The sequence below is a fragment of the Balaenoptera borealis genome (genome assembly GCF_965194805.1).
Source record: "Balaenoptera borealis genome assembly, chromosome: 16".
NCBI lineage: Eukaryota > Metazoa > Chordata > Mammalia > Artiodactyla > Balaenopteridae > Balaenoptera > Balaenoptera borealis.
Window position 1 is genome coordinate 52,352,500 of NC_138872.1, and position 14,674 is coordinate 52,367,173.

General features: G+C 55.9%; 1 protein-coding gene across 1 annotated transcript; it reads left to right on the forward strand.

Annotated features, from left to right (window-relative positions):
• Positions 1 to 4,331: 4,331 nt before the first annotated feature.
• ELOB (elongin B) lies at positions 4,332 to 8,811 on the forward strand. Its single transcript, XM_082358726.1, has 4 exons — positions 4,332 to 4,479; positions 4,601 to 4,735; positions 6,033 to 6,138; positions 8,647 to 8,811. The coding sequence occupies exons 1-4, from the start codon at positions 4,357 to 4,359 to the stop codon at positions 8,757 to 8,759; spliced, it is 477 nt and encodes a 158-aa protein (XP_082214852.1). The 5' UTR covers positions 4,332 to 4,356; the 3' UTR covers positions 8,760 to 8,811.
• The last annotated feature ends 5,863 nt before the right edge of the window (positions 8,812 to 14,674 follow it).

Consider the following 14,674-nt stretch of genomic DNA (forward strand, 5'->3'; position numbering starts at 1 on the left):
TTCTTTTCTTTCTTTCTTTGGCTGTGTTGGTTCTTAGTTAAGGCTCACGGGATCTTCGTTGCAGCATGCGGGATCTTTAGCTGCGGCATGCAGGATCTAGTTCCCTGACCGGGGATCGAACCTGGGCCCTCTGCATTGGGAGCGTGGAGTCTTAACTGCTGGACCACCGGGGAAGTCCCAGAGCCAAGTGTTTCTGAAGCGTAAGGTGAGAGCTAAGCAGGGGTGTCCTAGAAGTGGAGGGGGCGGGCTGCCCATGGAAGGGAATGAGCAGAAATCTGCTACTCCTCGTTAAACCCTCACCAGACACGGTGCAGAGAGCTCTACTGCACCATCTCATGAGATTCTCACTAGACACTCTGTGAGGGGGGTTTCCCCATTTGTAAGATGAGAAAACAGGCCCAGAGGCATACAGCTGGTAGATGGTAGACTGGGATTTGAACCCAGGTGGTCTGATTCTGGAGGCAGCTGGGGATGGTAAAGAGGGTATTACCGCCTTGGTTCTCTCCACTTCCTCCCACTCCAACAGTGTGGCCTCCAGGCCCGCCTCCTCTCTGCTCATTCCTGTTGTGGCAGCCTCACAGGGCTGGACAAGCTACAGCTCTTCTCTGTCCAGCAGGCTCAGTGGCGCGGCACCCTGTGCTGCTGCATCCCACCTGTCAGCAAGGTCATTGGGCCTGGAGCCGGGGCGGGGGTGGGGGCGGGGGGAGGTATGGACCTGGCCCTGCATCAGTAGCATCCAGCCCCCGGCCTCACGACGGCTGCCTGACCTGCCAGGAGGGAGACCCTGGGGTGGCGAGGATAGTCCTGAGAACCCACCGGGGACAGGACATCAGGCTCCTGTCCAAGCAAGCATTTTCTAGCTGCTCACCTGCTCCAGTTGGTAGAGCTGCAACCAGATGGCCCAGCCTCTCCCAGGAGTACTGACAACCTCAGTTTCCCCATCTACAATCTGAACTGGTGACACCAACCCTATCATGGCTGTTGGGAGAGTCTGAATGACTCAGTTCTGCCCAGTGAGCACGCAGGCTGCGCCAGGCACTGGCGGGCTCTCCGCTGATCTCTGAACACCCGTGAGGTGTTCCCATTTCACGAATGGGGAAACAGGCCCAGAAAGGCTAGGTAATATGCCCTAAGACCCACAGCAGGCAAGAGGTGGAACCAGATTTGAATCTGGGCGACTGACTCTAATTCCACACTGAATTATCACTTCCCTCGTAGAAATGAAACCAGTTGTATGACACAACTAGAGGCACACTAGTAACGAGTGATGATTGACAATTACTATTTATTAATCAACATTTTAAAAAGTTTAAGTAGACCAAAGGAGAAGGCCCACCAGGCTGAGACCCTACAGGCTTAGTTTGGAGGCCGGGGAGGGTCTCTTTGTGAGCGCTGGGTGGTTGAGGCAACAGGGCAGAAAGAGCCCAGGAGGACTTCCTGTGCAGAGAAGCAAGAGCAGCTGGCCAGCTGGCTCACCCACCATCTTGAGACTCCCATTTTGTCTGTCATGGCCCCCAGGAAGGAGGGCCTGCACCCAGCTAGACCACAGAACTGGGGGGCTGGGGGCTCAGCCCCTGCTCCTCCCTCAAACTTCTCCTGACCCCATTCCCACTGCAGGAGGTGTCACTGTACTGACACGAGGACTGCAGTTACCTCCTGCAACTGACCCACCCAACATAGCACAATGGGGTGCACAGAGATCCCATCTGAGGGAAAGGGCTGCCTTGAGGCACAGGTGGGGAGGAGTCCCAGGAAGAAAAGGGACTTCAAAGGACTCCTGAGGAGCCAGAGGCCAGAAGTTAAAAAATGATAACTATAGCTACAGTTTAGGAAACATCTATTGAGTGCTAACTCTTGGTGATGTTACCCACAAACTGGGTTTGCCTCTTGGTGAGTGTCAAGCGAAAAGACACAACCAAGCCAAAGATCGGGAGAAGGAAGGATTTATTATTATTTGCAGCAAGTGAAGAGAACACCAGGGATCTTTCCCAAAGCAGTGTCTCCCCGAACAGCAAAATTGGGGGAATTTTAGGCTAAGGGTACATGCATATTCACGAAAGGGCTTGCAATGAGGCCAGGCTTAGATCACAAAGTGGCTTAGGCCAAAAATGGCTTCTCTTCTGTCAAGAAAACCATGCTGGGTTCTCTCTCCAGGGACCGCCCCCCCCCCCGACCCTATCTGCTTACAGCAAGGCTCCACAAACTTTACAAACAGTTATTCTCCAGTCTCAGAGAGGGGGAAACTGGGCCTTGGTGAGGTTAACTGCCCAAGGCTGCACACTCAGTGCCAGAGCAAGGATTTGAATCCCAGCAGGTCTGAGCCCAGAGCCTGCGTGGCTAGCCACCAGCTTGATTCAGGGCCAAGGCAGCAGCATCTTCAGGTTCCACCCACTCCAAAGAATCCTCAAATTGTGGCCTCAACAACTGCTGAGCTGTTCAGCATCCAGGGGCACCCCTGGCTCATCTCTCACTGGGTGCCACGGCACATGCCAGCGATGACTCAGCTGACATTCTCCTTCTCCCTGGGAGAGGTTGAAAGAAAAGCCTCCTTCTCTTGCTCTAGTATAACTGCAATTTGGGGCGACACAGGAGAGCGTCCAACTACCAAGGAGGGAGGCCTAGGCTGTCAGTAGGAACGAAGGGCGGCCAGAGAGGGAAACCAAGTCCACAGGCCCGTCCGGAGCCTGAGTGGACCTGGGCAGAAAGGCGGGCAGTTGCCCAGGGCACCCTCCTCCTGGGAAGCGTGAACACCAACTTTGGCCATGCATGCTGCTTCTTCTGAGGATGTTTGCCAGGCCTTGTTATCAAATGGGGGTCCTGCTGCTTGCTGCTCACAATCAATTGCATACTCACAAATGTTGGTGGCAAAGGAAAGGTGCTTTTAATCAGAATGACAACAATCTGGGGAGATGGTGGACTCAGCGTCCCCCAAAAACCACCTCCGCAGATTGTACTCAGCCATGAAACTTTTAAAGGGCAGAAGGGAAGTAATCTCAGTTAATTGTTGAGATAGGGGGGTCAGAATTATTGCCATCCCTCCACTGCATGCAGGCTCGTCAACTTCTTGGGCTCTTCCTCTAGATGTTATCTTTTTTTTTTAATTATTTATTTATTTATTTATTTTTGGCTGTGTTGGGTCTTTGTTTCTGTGTGAGGGCTTTCTCTAGTTGTGGCAAGCGGGGGCCACTCTTCATCGCGGTGCGCAGGCCTCTCACTATCGCGGCCTCTCTTGTTGCGGAGCACAGGCTCCAGACGTGCAGGCTCAGTAATCGTGGCTCACGGGCCTAGTTGCTCCGCGGCATGTGGGATCTTCCCGGACCAGGGCTCGAACCCGTGTCCCCTGCATTGGCAGGCAGATTCTCAACCACTGCGCCACCAGGGAAGCCCCTCTAGATGTTATCTTGTTCACACAGTTTGGTCACACAGTTTGTTCAGGTTACTGAAGGGAAAGCTAGGGAAGAGATCTGGTCATCTGTTAAATACTTGCTCATTTCTCTAAAGAACCAACTAGTTTGGCAAGGTATTGTGTAATTAAAAGATTTGAAAGGTGTGCTTGGGCCAGATATGGGTGGAGGGGCAGTGCCTGGTTTAAAAGTTAGTTACAAGGACTTCCCTGGTGGGCCAGTGGTTAAGAATCCACCTTCCAACGCAGGGGGGCAGGGGGTTGGATCCCTAGTCAGGGGAATTAAGGTTCCACGTGGTGAGCAGTATGCCCCCCCCCCCAAAAAAAGTTATTTACAATATAGTTTTGCTAAAGTGACAAGAAAATGGGCTTCCTGCTGAGGGCGGTTTCCTGCAAAGAGCTGCTTACACACTCCCTAACCCCAAAAGCAGCTTCCAAAGATCCTTACAGGCCCTAAAGCTTCAGTGAACTGGTTTAAATAATCCTTACAACCAAGGCTAGGGCAGGGAAATGGGGCTGTTTCCTGATACGGCGGCCGAAAGATCCAGAATTTAACACCTCCTCAAAACAGCTGCCAGGAAGCCCCATAATCATGAGTCAGACTCCCAAACCTGGCAGCCCAGGTCTCGCTAAGATGTGAATGTCTTGCCGCCCTGATGACCGAGACACATCATTCATTCACTCTCATTAGGCTGTGAGGCACCCTACGCTTGCGAAGTTAGTCCCTGATATTCCCCACAAGAAGGACGGGAGTCCCCTAGACTGCACCAACATGGGGAACTCGGTTTGCCACACCCAAGATGGCGCCACCGCGCCCTGCGTCCCTCCCGCGCTCGGTCCCTGTCGGCCTCCCACTACCTCCGCGACTCCGCCAACCGGCCCCGCCCCGCGCCACGGCGCCGAGTCCGCTGTCGGAGGCTCGGCCGTAACGCCCCCTTTGCGGATTACTTAAAATGGCGGCCATGGGGCGGGGCCGCGGGGCGCGGGGCACGCTGGGGCCAGCGCGCGGGCTGCCGGGAACGGGGCGGAGCGCGGCCGCGCCGGCGCGTCGAGGGGGAGAGGCAGCCGCCGAGATGGTGAGCGGGCGCTGGGGGAGGGGCGCTGGGCCGGGGCCGGGGCCGGGGCCGGGGGCGGCGAGGGCGGTGGGCCGTGCGCGGGGGCCCGGGCTCCGCGCTCACGCCGGCCCGCCGCCCCCAGGACGTGTTCCTCATGATCCGGCGCCACAAGACCACCATCTTCACGGACGCCAAGGAGTCGAGCACTGTGTTCGAGCTAAAGCGCATCGTCGAGGGCATCCTCAAGCGGCCGCCGGACGAGCAGCGGCTGTACAAGGTGCGGTCCCGTCGGTTCCGGGCGGCCGGGGGCTGGGGGAGCGTGCTGCTCGGAACCGCCGCCGGAGCCTGGCCGTGGGCGCAAGGCGGCCCCGTCGTTGATGTAAACATCAGCGACCGGCTGCCGCGGGCCGGAACTCCCCCGCGTGGGGCCGTTGCTCGAACTCGGGGAGATGAAGCCCCGATAGCGCTCGCTACACCGGGGGTCTCCGTTCGGATGGCTTGAAAGTCGCGCGCCAGGCCCTATGCTGAGCGCCGAGGGCCAGCGTCACATCTGATCCTTATAGCGATCCCACCCGCGACGTGCTGACCCTTGACTTCCCTGCTCTGCGGTTAAGGAAACTGAGGCTCGGAGGTGGCCACTTAACGAGGCCAAGGTTGTTGGCAGAGTCAGGATTTGAACCCCGATGCTCAATCCTGTGCAGGCCTCTCACACGCCCCCCGCCCCAGACACGCCTTAATACAAAGAAATGAAGAAATGGAGGGTGTTGAGATGAGTCAGGTCCCACCAGTTCTTCACCCAACAACTGTTTATTACTCCCCAACTTACTGCTGATGTTCTAAAAGCCCCCGCCCCTTTCCCCCTTACAAACCAATTGCAATTATCCAGCAAGGATGTCGTGGGATTTGGGGTTTTCATTGGGGAGTTCTGTTTGGTGGCCCCTCATTTCAAGTTTCTGGCAGTATGAGGTCCCTCACCTAAGTTCCTTGATCTGATTCTGGGTGGAAACTGGGAAACTGATCCTTTGCTCCAGGCTGAGCCTTCACCCCCTTTGTCTCTAAAGGCCTTTTCTTCTTGTTACCTGCTGGGGCTTCTGTAATAAGGACCCTTCCTACTGCCTGAACTTCTTTCACTTGCTGTGCTCCGTGCTTTCTGTGTGTCCTTTGCTCATTGAAGCCTCTGGCTGCCCTATGAGTTGGGAATTCCAATAACTCCCGTTTTATAGATAAGGAAACTTCACATCAAAAAGATCAACCACCTTGTGCAAGGTGGTAGAGCTGGGATTCAACCAGGTCTGCCTGTGGCCAGATGGGGTCACTGACACTTGAAATTAGATTCACCTGGAGTTGCAGGGTGGTAGATTCCAGACCCTTACCCTACCCTGGGAGGTTCTGATTTGGAAAGTCTTGGGTGTAGTCCTGGAAACTGTTTGATATACTCTGGGGTGGTTCTGGGCCCTACTTGGGGCTGTTTCTTTTCCGTCTTCTGACTTTCAGTGTAGTTGCTGACCAGAGAAGTCTTTGGGACTTGCCCCTCCTGGGGCCTCTCCTGAGACCCTGCCTGCCTCTCTCCTCAGGACGACCAGCTTCTGGACGACGGAAAGACATTGGGCGAGTGTGGCTTCACCAGCCAGACAGCACGGCCTCAGGCCCCAGCCACTGTGGGGCTAGCCTTCAGGGCAGGTGAGAGGGGCAGCGACAGGGTGGAAATGGCCAAAGAAAGGGGTGGTCAGGGAGCCTGCAGTTGTTCCTCCAAGCCTCCTGGACCATGTCCCCCAGTTCACCAAATGCAGGCAATATCCTATAATAGTGTGTTTGCTTCCCCATTAAAAACAATGAGAAGCACATGAGATACTTGTAGAAATTGAAGCCCATTTCATGGAGGATTCAAAGATTCTTAGTCACAGTTACCAGCTTACATTTACAGAGAACTTACTGAGCACCTGGCCCTGCACTCTGCATTTTATTTCTGTTGTCCCATCTAATCCTCTTGATAGCCCTGAGGGGTAAGCACAGCCATCCCCATTTGGGAGACATGGACGCCGAGGCTTGCTGGCAGTCATGTGGGAGGCCACAGTTCAGATGCAGGCTGCCAGGACCTTGTCTGAGCTGGGCACCATGCCAGCCAGTGTCTCCGTGGTACATCACTTACTCCCCCAGCATCTCTGTACAGGCCAGAGTTGTATTGTGATCATTTTAAGGATGAGTAGACTAAGCCTGGGGAGGTTAGATCAGGTTCAGCCCTTTCTTGCCCCAGAGCCTGTACTCTCCTTAGCCACATTCCACCCTGACCAAAGTTTAGAAACCTGAGGGGTGGGGGTGGTTTATGTTGCTCCTTTTGCCAAGAAAAAGATTTAAATTTTATCCTTTGTCTCTGGAAATTTAAACAGGGGTTATAGGGTGTTTTCACAGCTGTAGACAGACCTAGGGGCTGTGTGAATGGCTGGGTAAATCTGGATGAAGTTACAGGGAGTTATTTTTCTAGCTTCTTTTAAGAAAATGTAGCGAGGGCTCAGGAGGGAGCATATAGCCTTAGCTGCACTTCTCAGTTTCATAAGGATAAACTGTATGAGGCCTCAGCAGCTGTGTCTTCGGGCAGCTACTTCACGCCCCGCCCCTCCCAGACTGGAGTTTGTCTCCATAAAGGAGTATGACACTGGGACCAGCCTCACAGCAAGGCAGTGTGAGCCCCCATACACCCCAGGCCCTGCAAGTGCTCAGGAAAAGGCAGTCTTAACGGGCCTTTGTGTGGGTTCCCTCAACTCTCACAGTGACAGTGAGGCAGGTGAGGGGCTGGTGCAGACTTTGTACAGGGTGGGTACTATACAAGGCTGTTCTCTGAGGCAGGTAACGGAGGGCTGAAAGCACATCTGTTCTTCCTAAGCCAGGGCCAGGCTGCATTCTTCCAGAAAAAGTATCTCTTCCTCTAATTTGAACAGAGGCACCCTATAGACTTGCAGCTACTCAACCATCTTGCAGGTGAAAAAAATCACAGCACAGTGAGGTGATTTGTTTCTCCCCATGACCCCCACTTATGGCATAGATTGTGGACCCTTGGTGGCATCACCTCAGGTGTGTCATTGCTGTTTTGATAGGGGCTGTGGTGTGGACTGTAGACCGTCTGCTTCCACTTGCAAAAACGCACTTCTGGGTGGGTAGTTGTTTCCTTGTGCAGAGACGGGTCTCTCCCCACCCCGCAAAGTGGTTTGCTTAGTTAGGGAGATATGATAGTGTCTGGTGTTAAATAGCATCTTCCAGACTTTATTTCCAAAGAATGGGGAGAGGTGATGAAGGCAAGAATTGTCACTCAGATTTGTGGCTTGGAAGATGAATTCGTTATTAAGCTGGGCCATGTGTCTTCACCTCAGCGCTGCTGACGTTTGGGGCTGGATGATTCTGGGTGAGGTTGTCTTGTGCATTGCAGGATGTTTAGCATCTCCGGCTCCTACAAAAGATGGCCTCTCCCCACTAGAGGCCAGTTGCAGCCCCTCAACCCCCAAAGTTAAAACTTGTCAGATGTGACCGACTTCCCCTGGGGAGCCTAATTGGTTGAGATCCCTGAGCCAGGTGGAGAGAAGTTTCCCATGTAGAAGAAAAAGTTGTGGTGTTCATTTGATCTGTGCTGAAGTAGTAACAGCAGGAATGAGACAGGGAAAATCTTCCTGGGGCTGCTGTTCTAGTAGGAAAGCAGCTGGTCAAGAGAAACAGGGCATTCACGCTAGCGGTTAAGTGTTCCCAGTGTTCCCGGGGCAATGCACAGGGCATTGGCCATGTAGAGTGGGTGGTTGTACAGGGTGGTTGGGGAACGCTTCTCTGAAGAGGTGATATTTGATTGCCCCTGGATGCCTTTCTTAGGCAGCCAGCCATTCTAAGTGTCAAGCTAGAGAGTGGCAAATGCAGAGACCTTGAGGCAAGAAAGAGCTTGATGTGGGAATACGGGGACCACAAGGAGACATGTGGAGAGACATAATGACACGATGAGATTTTATTCAAAGTATGATGAGAAGAGAAGGTGTGAAGGGAACAAGGCGATGGGGGAGATTGTAGGTGGATGCAATCCCAGAGGCTGAGGGATGCAGAGGGTGAGGAAAAAGACCCTAGCATGGCCAGGCTGGGGGAGGGGAACAGGGGTCAGGTTGGTCCTGTAAGGGTGGGAGACTCACTTTGCAGTGGCCACCCCCTCTCCACCAGATGAGGCCTTTGAGGCCCTGCGCATCGAGCCCTTCTCCAGCCCACCCGAGCTGCCGGATGTGATGAAGCCACAGGACTCAGGAAGCAGCGCCAATGAACAAGCTGTGCAGTGAGAGGCCCCCCAACCGCCCTACCCCCCCCCAATAAAAGAGATTTGGGTGTCCACCTGGTTGCTGCCTCTTTCTACACACCTTCTCCTGACTCAGGCATCACCTCACTGGTGTGTCCCGCCCCACCCCACCCCACCCCACCCTCAGCCTCTTTCCAGGCCAGACTGCTGCATCCCAAGCTCTCTCAGTCCAGCTACCAACCCCCAGCCCAGCCTTCTGCTCAGTCTGGGGACAAAAGGTTTAGAGGCTTTGTTTCTTCAGAGTGGCCAGCCCCCTCCTAGCATGAGCATGCTGGCTCCCAGCTGGAACGAGCGTGTTGGTTTGAGAGTGGGTTCTGTGGGGGATCCACAGCCTAGAGCCACCCCATGAGGCTCCTCCAAGGTATGCCCCTTGCAGGGGGGATGCAGCCACAGAATAAGGGCAGCTCCTCTCCTAACTAACTCTCCCCACCCGTAATAAACGATCTATAGACCAATTCCTGCATTTCTCATTTTTATTTGACAGAAAAAGTTGCTCTTGCTGTACAGATTTTAAAAAACCAAAATGCCTTTAAGAAACGTGAAGAAAAGTTGGGGGGGAGGGGGCCACAACCTCACTGGGAGGCCAGGAGGAGCCAACCAATTTCAACTCCTGCCCCTTTTTTCTGGGTATACCTCACACAGGTCCGCAAGTACCAAACCATCATCCCCCCAAGAACTCGGGGCTAAAAGGGGGGCAGTGCCTCCCAGATCCTTTGAGTCAAGACCTGGGAGTCCCAAACTATCCTCCCCTCCCGCAACTCCCATTCTCATTCCCACCCACCCCAAACCCCCCAAAACATGTGAACCAGGAAAAACTCACAGAGATTAACATTTCACAGAACAAAGAAAAAAAAAGGAAAAGGGAGGGAAAGAAGGGAGCCCTCCCCCCAGGATGCTGCCAGGGTTGGGGGGGGGAGGGCAGACAAAGACCCCCTCCCACGGCTCTGTTGGGGAGAAAGGGGGCACATCCTGTGGCTCCAGAACTTGGGGTATGGTGGAATTCCCCCAAAAAGATTCACGGAGACCTGAAATGGAAGAGAATAATCAATGCAGAGGCCCCAGCCAGCTCTGGAGCTCTCAGAAGTGAGCCCAGCCCTAGAGTGTGACAGACACATACCTGGAGGAACGGTGCCGCATGGAGCGGGGGCTGGGTGTTTCCCTCCTGCGCTTGTGGCCCGGGGAGTGGCTGTCCCCACGCTGGCTTCTCCGGGAACCCCGTTCACTGCTGCTACAATGAAGGACAGATGTGAGACCACACACAGGACGCCACCAACCCTTGGTACCTTGGAGCCTTAGAACTTATTTTGCAGAAATCAGTGGCGGCCAGACTGGGCTACTGGCAGGACAGCACACACTGGCAACCCTACCTCTGCTGGTCCCGCGGTGAGGGCTGGGGTGAGGGGCGGCGGCGCTCCACAGGCGAGTAGCTGAGGGACCGGGAGTCCCGGAGGGAGTCTATTGGCTTCCGGGGGCTGCGGGACCTGGGGATCAGAGTAGGTCCCCATAGTGCCACACTCTTTCAAACCCACAAGCCAGCACTCAGGACCACCCCCACCCCGCCCCAGGTCCTGACCACCAAACCTCATACCACGCAGGGCCAACCTCAGACCCACCTTCATCCGCTCACTCACCCATCCGCCCGCACACCATCCACCGAGTACCCCAACAGGCGGGGCACGGGGTGCAGCGGGGGAGGCAAAGATAAAGACAGTCCCTGCCCTTGGAGGGGCTCAGTCTGATGGTGAAGGAAGGCCAAGGGAGGCTCGCTTGGCCCCACGTGTGGGAAGCAGCCCCGCAGGACAGATGTACATGGGGTCTGGGGACCCAGGGGAGGGAGACATGGGGCAGGGCAGGGAAGGGGCAGGGTAGTCTTCTTGAAGGTGCTGTTTGAGCGGAGTCTTGCAGAACGAGGAGTTCACCAGGCGGACAAGGGAATTCCAGGCAGGAGGAACAGCATGTCCAAAGGCATGGGGTTCTCCTTAGACTGCAAGGCGCTGCTGAGTGTGGCTGGAGCACAGGGCATGTGTGGGGGCGGGCAGGAGAGGAGAACACAGGGCAGGCAAGGCCAGTTGGTGAAGAGCCTCACACGCCATTCCCGCAGAGGTAGGGCTTTATCCTGCAGGCCACAGGGCGTCCCGGAAGGATTTGTGGAGTGAAGGGAGTAACCAGATGGGCGTTTTAGAAAGATCCCTCTGGCTACGTGTGGAAGAGAATGGCGTGGAGGCAGGGAAACAGGGAAGAGGCTGTGGACAGAGTCGGGAGAAGATGACAGTGGCCAGACCCTGGCAGTAGCAACGGGGAGACTTAAAAGCTAGAATCCCTGGAACCTGGGACCAGGCTGCATGTCATGGGCAGGGAGAGGAAGGAACCTAGGACTCCCCAATTCTGGCCTGAGCACCCACTTGGATGACACAGCCCTCTGCCAGAACAGGGCACAACAGAGTAAGCAGGGAGAGGAGAGCCCAACTCCTCCTGTACAAGCAGTCACCACAGTCCAGCAGGGATCTCACACCCCAGGGTCACACCCCAGCCCTTCCTTCTCAAGCAAGGCAGCACTCACCTCCGCTCGCCAGGGGGTGGCTTCTTGGGGCTTGCAGGTTTGGGCAAGGCCTGAGGGCCAGGCTTAGCAGGGGAGGGGGAGGAAGAAGTAGAGGAAGAAGAGGAAGACGAAGAAGAGGAAGAAGAGGAGGAGGAGGAGGAGGAAGAGGAAGAAGAGGATGATGAAGAAGAGGAGGAGCTGCTGGAACTGGAGCTGCTAGAACGCCTCTTCCGCTTGGCTGGGGTCGGTTCCTGAGGACGGCCCTCTCGAACAGCCTCCTTTGGGGCTGGGGCGGGGCTGGGGACCCTGTGGGAGAAGAGGGCGTCACAAGGAGACAAGCTGCCCCAGCCCCAACCCTACCTTCCTTGGCCTGGAGGAACGGCAGTGGGGGAGGGGTGCCTGAGAAAGGCCCTGGGAGCTCTCCAAGCCGAGAGCCAGTGAGTGCATTCTCTGGAGAGCAGTGGCCCCAACTGACCCAACCTCTGCTAACGCAACAGGCTGGGGCCCACAGCAAAAGGGATCAAGGTTAAACCTCAAGAATGTCCCTGATGGAGGAATAAGGTCCCTGGGCTCAGGTGTAGAAGCCAAGCTGGGTAGTCTCCGTCCTCTCCGTCCTCAGAAAGGAGAGCCACAGCGTGGGGAGGCCTGTGTGTGTGTGGGTTGGCTGGGGGAGGGGCCGTCCTGCCTGGAGGCAGGGAGAGGGATAGGATGACCTCTGAAGATCCTTCCAGCCCAGGGAGTTCCTCTTGAGGTCTAACTGCCATCCCTCCTGCTGTAAAATTAAGTCCATTTCCTCTAGTTCTGTCCTCTGTAGAGACGGAAAACTTATCATTATCCTCTAGAGAATTAACCTTCGGAGACTTTTACCTGTCCCATTCCTCCCCCCCGTTAACCCCCACCCCGGCATTCTCTTCTACCCCCAGCTTAAGGATCATGGTCCCCATACCTCCTCAGAGAGCCAAGAACCTCTGGATAGGGCTTCTCCCTCCCCACCCCCACCAACCATCCCCAAAACCTTCCCCGTAGAAGAGTTCTAAAAGTCCCCTCACCTCTTCAGTGCTACCTCAGGTTGAGTGGGAAGGCTAGAGCCCTCCGAGTCGCTAGAACTGGAGCCAGAGGAGGAGGAGGACGAGGACGAGGACGACGATGATGAAGAGGAGCTGCTAGAGGAGGACGAGGAGGACGAACTCCGCCGCTCCTTTGCTGGCTGCAGGGCAGCCAAAGCAGAAGGCTGCTGGGCCTCCACAGAGGCAGTTGGTTCCCCACCCTCTGGGTGGGACACCCCAGGGATGGGGCCAGAGAGCATGCCATCGTGGTCACCAGCGGAGGATGTGGTCTTTGCCACCGTTCCGGAGGAAAGGGACTGAGACCCTGCTACAGGGGTGGTCTGGGCAAGCAAAGATCGGGACTGGTCAGAAAAAGCAGATGGCACAGGGGACCTAGGCCGATCCTGAGCTGGAGGAAGAACTGACTGTGAGAGACCCTGTACCATTCTAGAGGCAGGAGAGGGAGCCCGCTCAGATGTCATTCTAGACTGGCTTGGGGCAGATGGTGGGGTTCTGGACCTGGCTCGGTCAAGGAGCGGTGGTGAGGTTCTGCCACTAACGCGCTCATAGGCAGAGAGGGGCACCCTAGGGCTGGTGAGGTTTGCACCAGACAAGGCTGGAGCCATTCTAGCACTAGTGAGATTTGCAGGGGCCAAGGCTGGAGGGGTTCTTGAGCTGGCAATATTCACAGGAGCTGTGGCATGTGTAGATCTAGGACCCACCAGGTTTGCAGGGGCTGGAGCCTGGGGTGTTCTGGAGCTGGACGGATAGTTTGCAGCAGTCGGGGCTGTGCCAGAACCCGTGAGACTCAAAGCTGCCAAAGCAGCTGGGGTTCTGGCTCCTGCCAGGTTCACAGCTGGGGCTGTGGGGGTACGAGGGTCAGCAAGGTTCACGGCCGAAGGTGCCACTGCTGTTCTGGGGCTGGCCAAGTTCATGGCTGCTGCTGCAGCTGGCGTTCTTGAGTCAGCCAGGTTCACTGCTGTTGGGATGGCAGGTGTCCTGGCACTGGCCAGGTTCATGGCTGCTGCAGAGGCTGCAGGAATCCTGCTGGCAAGGCTGGCAGCTGGGGCTGTTCTGAGACTCATGAGAGGCACTGGAGCTGGAACCTGGGACATTCTTGCAGCAAGGCCAGCTGCAGACATGGACGGAGGAGGCCGAGCGGTGCCAAGACTGATAGCCGTCAGGGCAAGTGCAATTCTGGACTGAGCATGGTTTTCTGGCACAGATGTTCTCGGGTGATCAGGAATTCGGGGACCTGGACCATCCATCATGGAGCCACCAGCTTGCTGCAGGACAGACATGGGTGTTCTAGAGCTGCCAAGGGGCTCAAGCATTCCAGGTGATCTACAGCGGTCAAGAGGAGTTGGTGACATGCTAGGACGACTGAAGCAGCTCATTCTGGAGCTATTGAGCGCTACCGGAGGTGTCCGAGAACCAGAATGATTTCTCGTTGCTGGAGGAGTAGCAGAACGTGAACGATCAGAACTGCTTCCAGATGCAGAACGCCTGCGGATAGCTGGAGGAGATCTTGTTAAGGACCGTTTGCCCCGAGTTGTTCGTGGAGTACGGGACCTAGAACGGCGGCGAATAGCAAGTGGTGAGCGACTTCGAGAACGCTTGCGTGGTAACAATGGGCTTCGAGACCTAGAGCGGCGCCGAATAGCTAGAGGAGTTCGGGACCTTGATCGCCGGCGTGTCACTGGAGAGGTTCGAGAGCGGGACCTCCTTCGAGTTACCGGAGACGTGCGAGATCTTGACCTCCTTCGGGTGACTGGGGATGTTCTGGATCTTGATCTTCTGCGAGTGATAGGGGAGGTTCTGCTTCGAGATCGCCTTCTGGTTACTGGTGGGGTCCTAGATCTGGACCTTCTCCGAGTCACTAGTGGAGTCCTAGAACGGGAGCGTCGGCGAGTCGGTGTTCTGGACCTTGAACGACGGCGGGTTACTGGTGGTGTTCTGGACCTAGATCGCCTTCGACTCACTGGGGAAGCTCTCGATCGAGATCTTCGTCTAGTCACTGATGTCCTGGACCTTGATCGCCTCCGGCTGACTGGTGAAGTTCGAGACCTGGACCTCCGTCGGCTAACCAGGGGTGTTCTGGACCTGGATCGCCGGTGAGTGGCTGGAGAGGCCCGAGACCTGGAGCGTTTCCATGGGGCTGGTGATGTGCGTGAGCGGGAACGCTTCCGACTGGTTGGGGGTGTCCGAGAGCGGCCTCTTCGGCGTCTAGAGGAGGTTCTGGAACTCTCCTGCCGAGCAGGAGACCTTGAATGGTAACCGGAGCCTCCCCTGCGACGCCGAGTAACCCGAGAC

Coding starts and splice junctions, on each gene's coding strand:
- ELOB (XM_082358726.1), top strand. CDS start 4,357: ATGGCGGCCATGGGGCGGGGCCGCGGGGCGCGGGGCACGCTGGGGCCA. Junction 4,480..4,600: donor GAGAGGCAGCCGCCGAGATG/GTGAGCGGGCGC, acceptor CGCCGCCCCCAG/GACGTGTTCCTCATGATCCG. Junction 6,139..8,646: donor GGGGCTAGCCTTCAGGGCAG/GTGAGAGGGGCA, acceptor CCTCTCCACCAG/ATGAGGCCTTTGAGGCCCTG.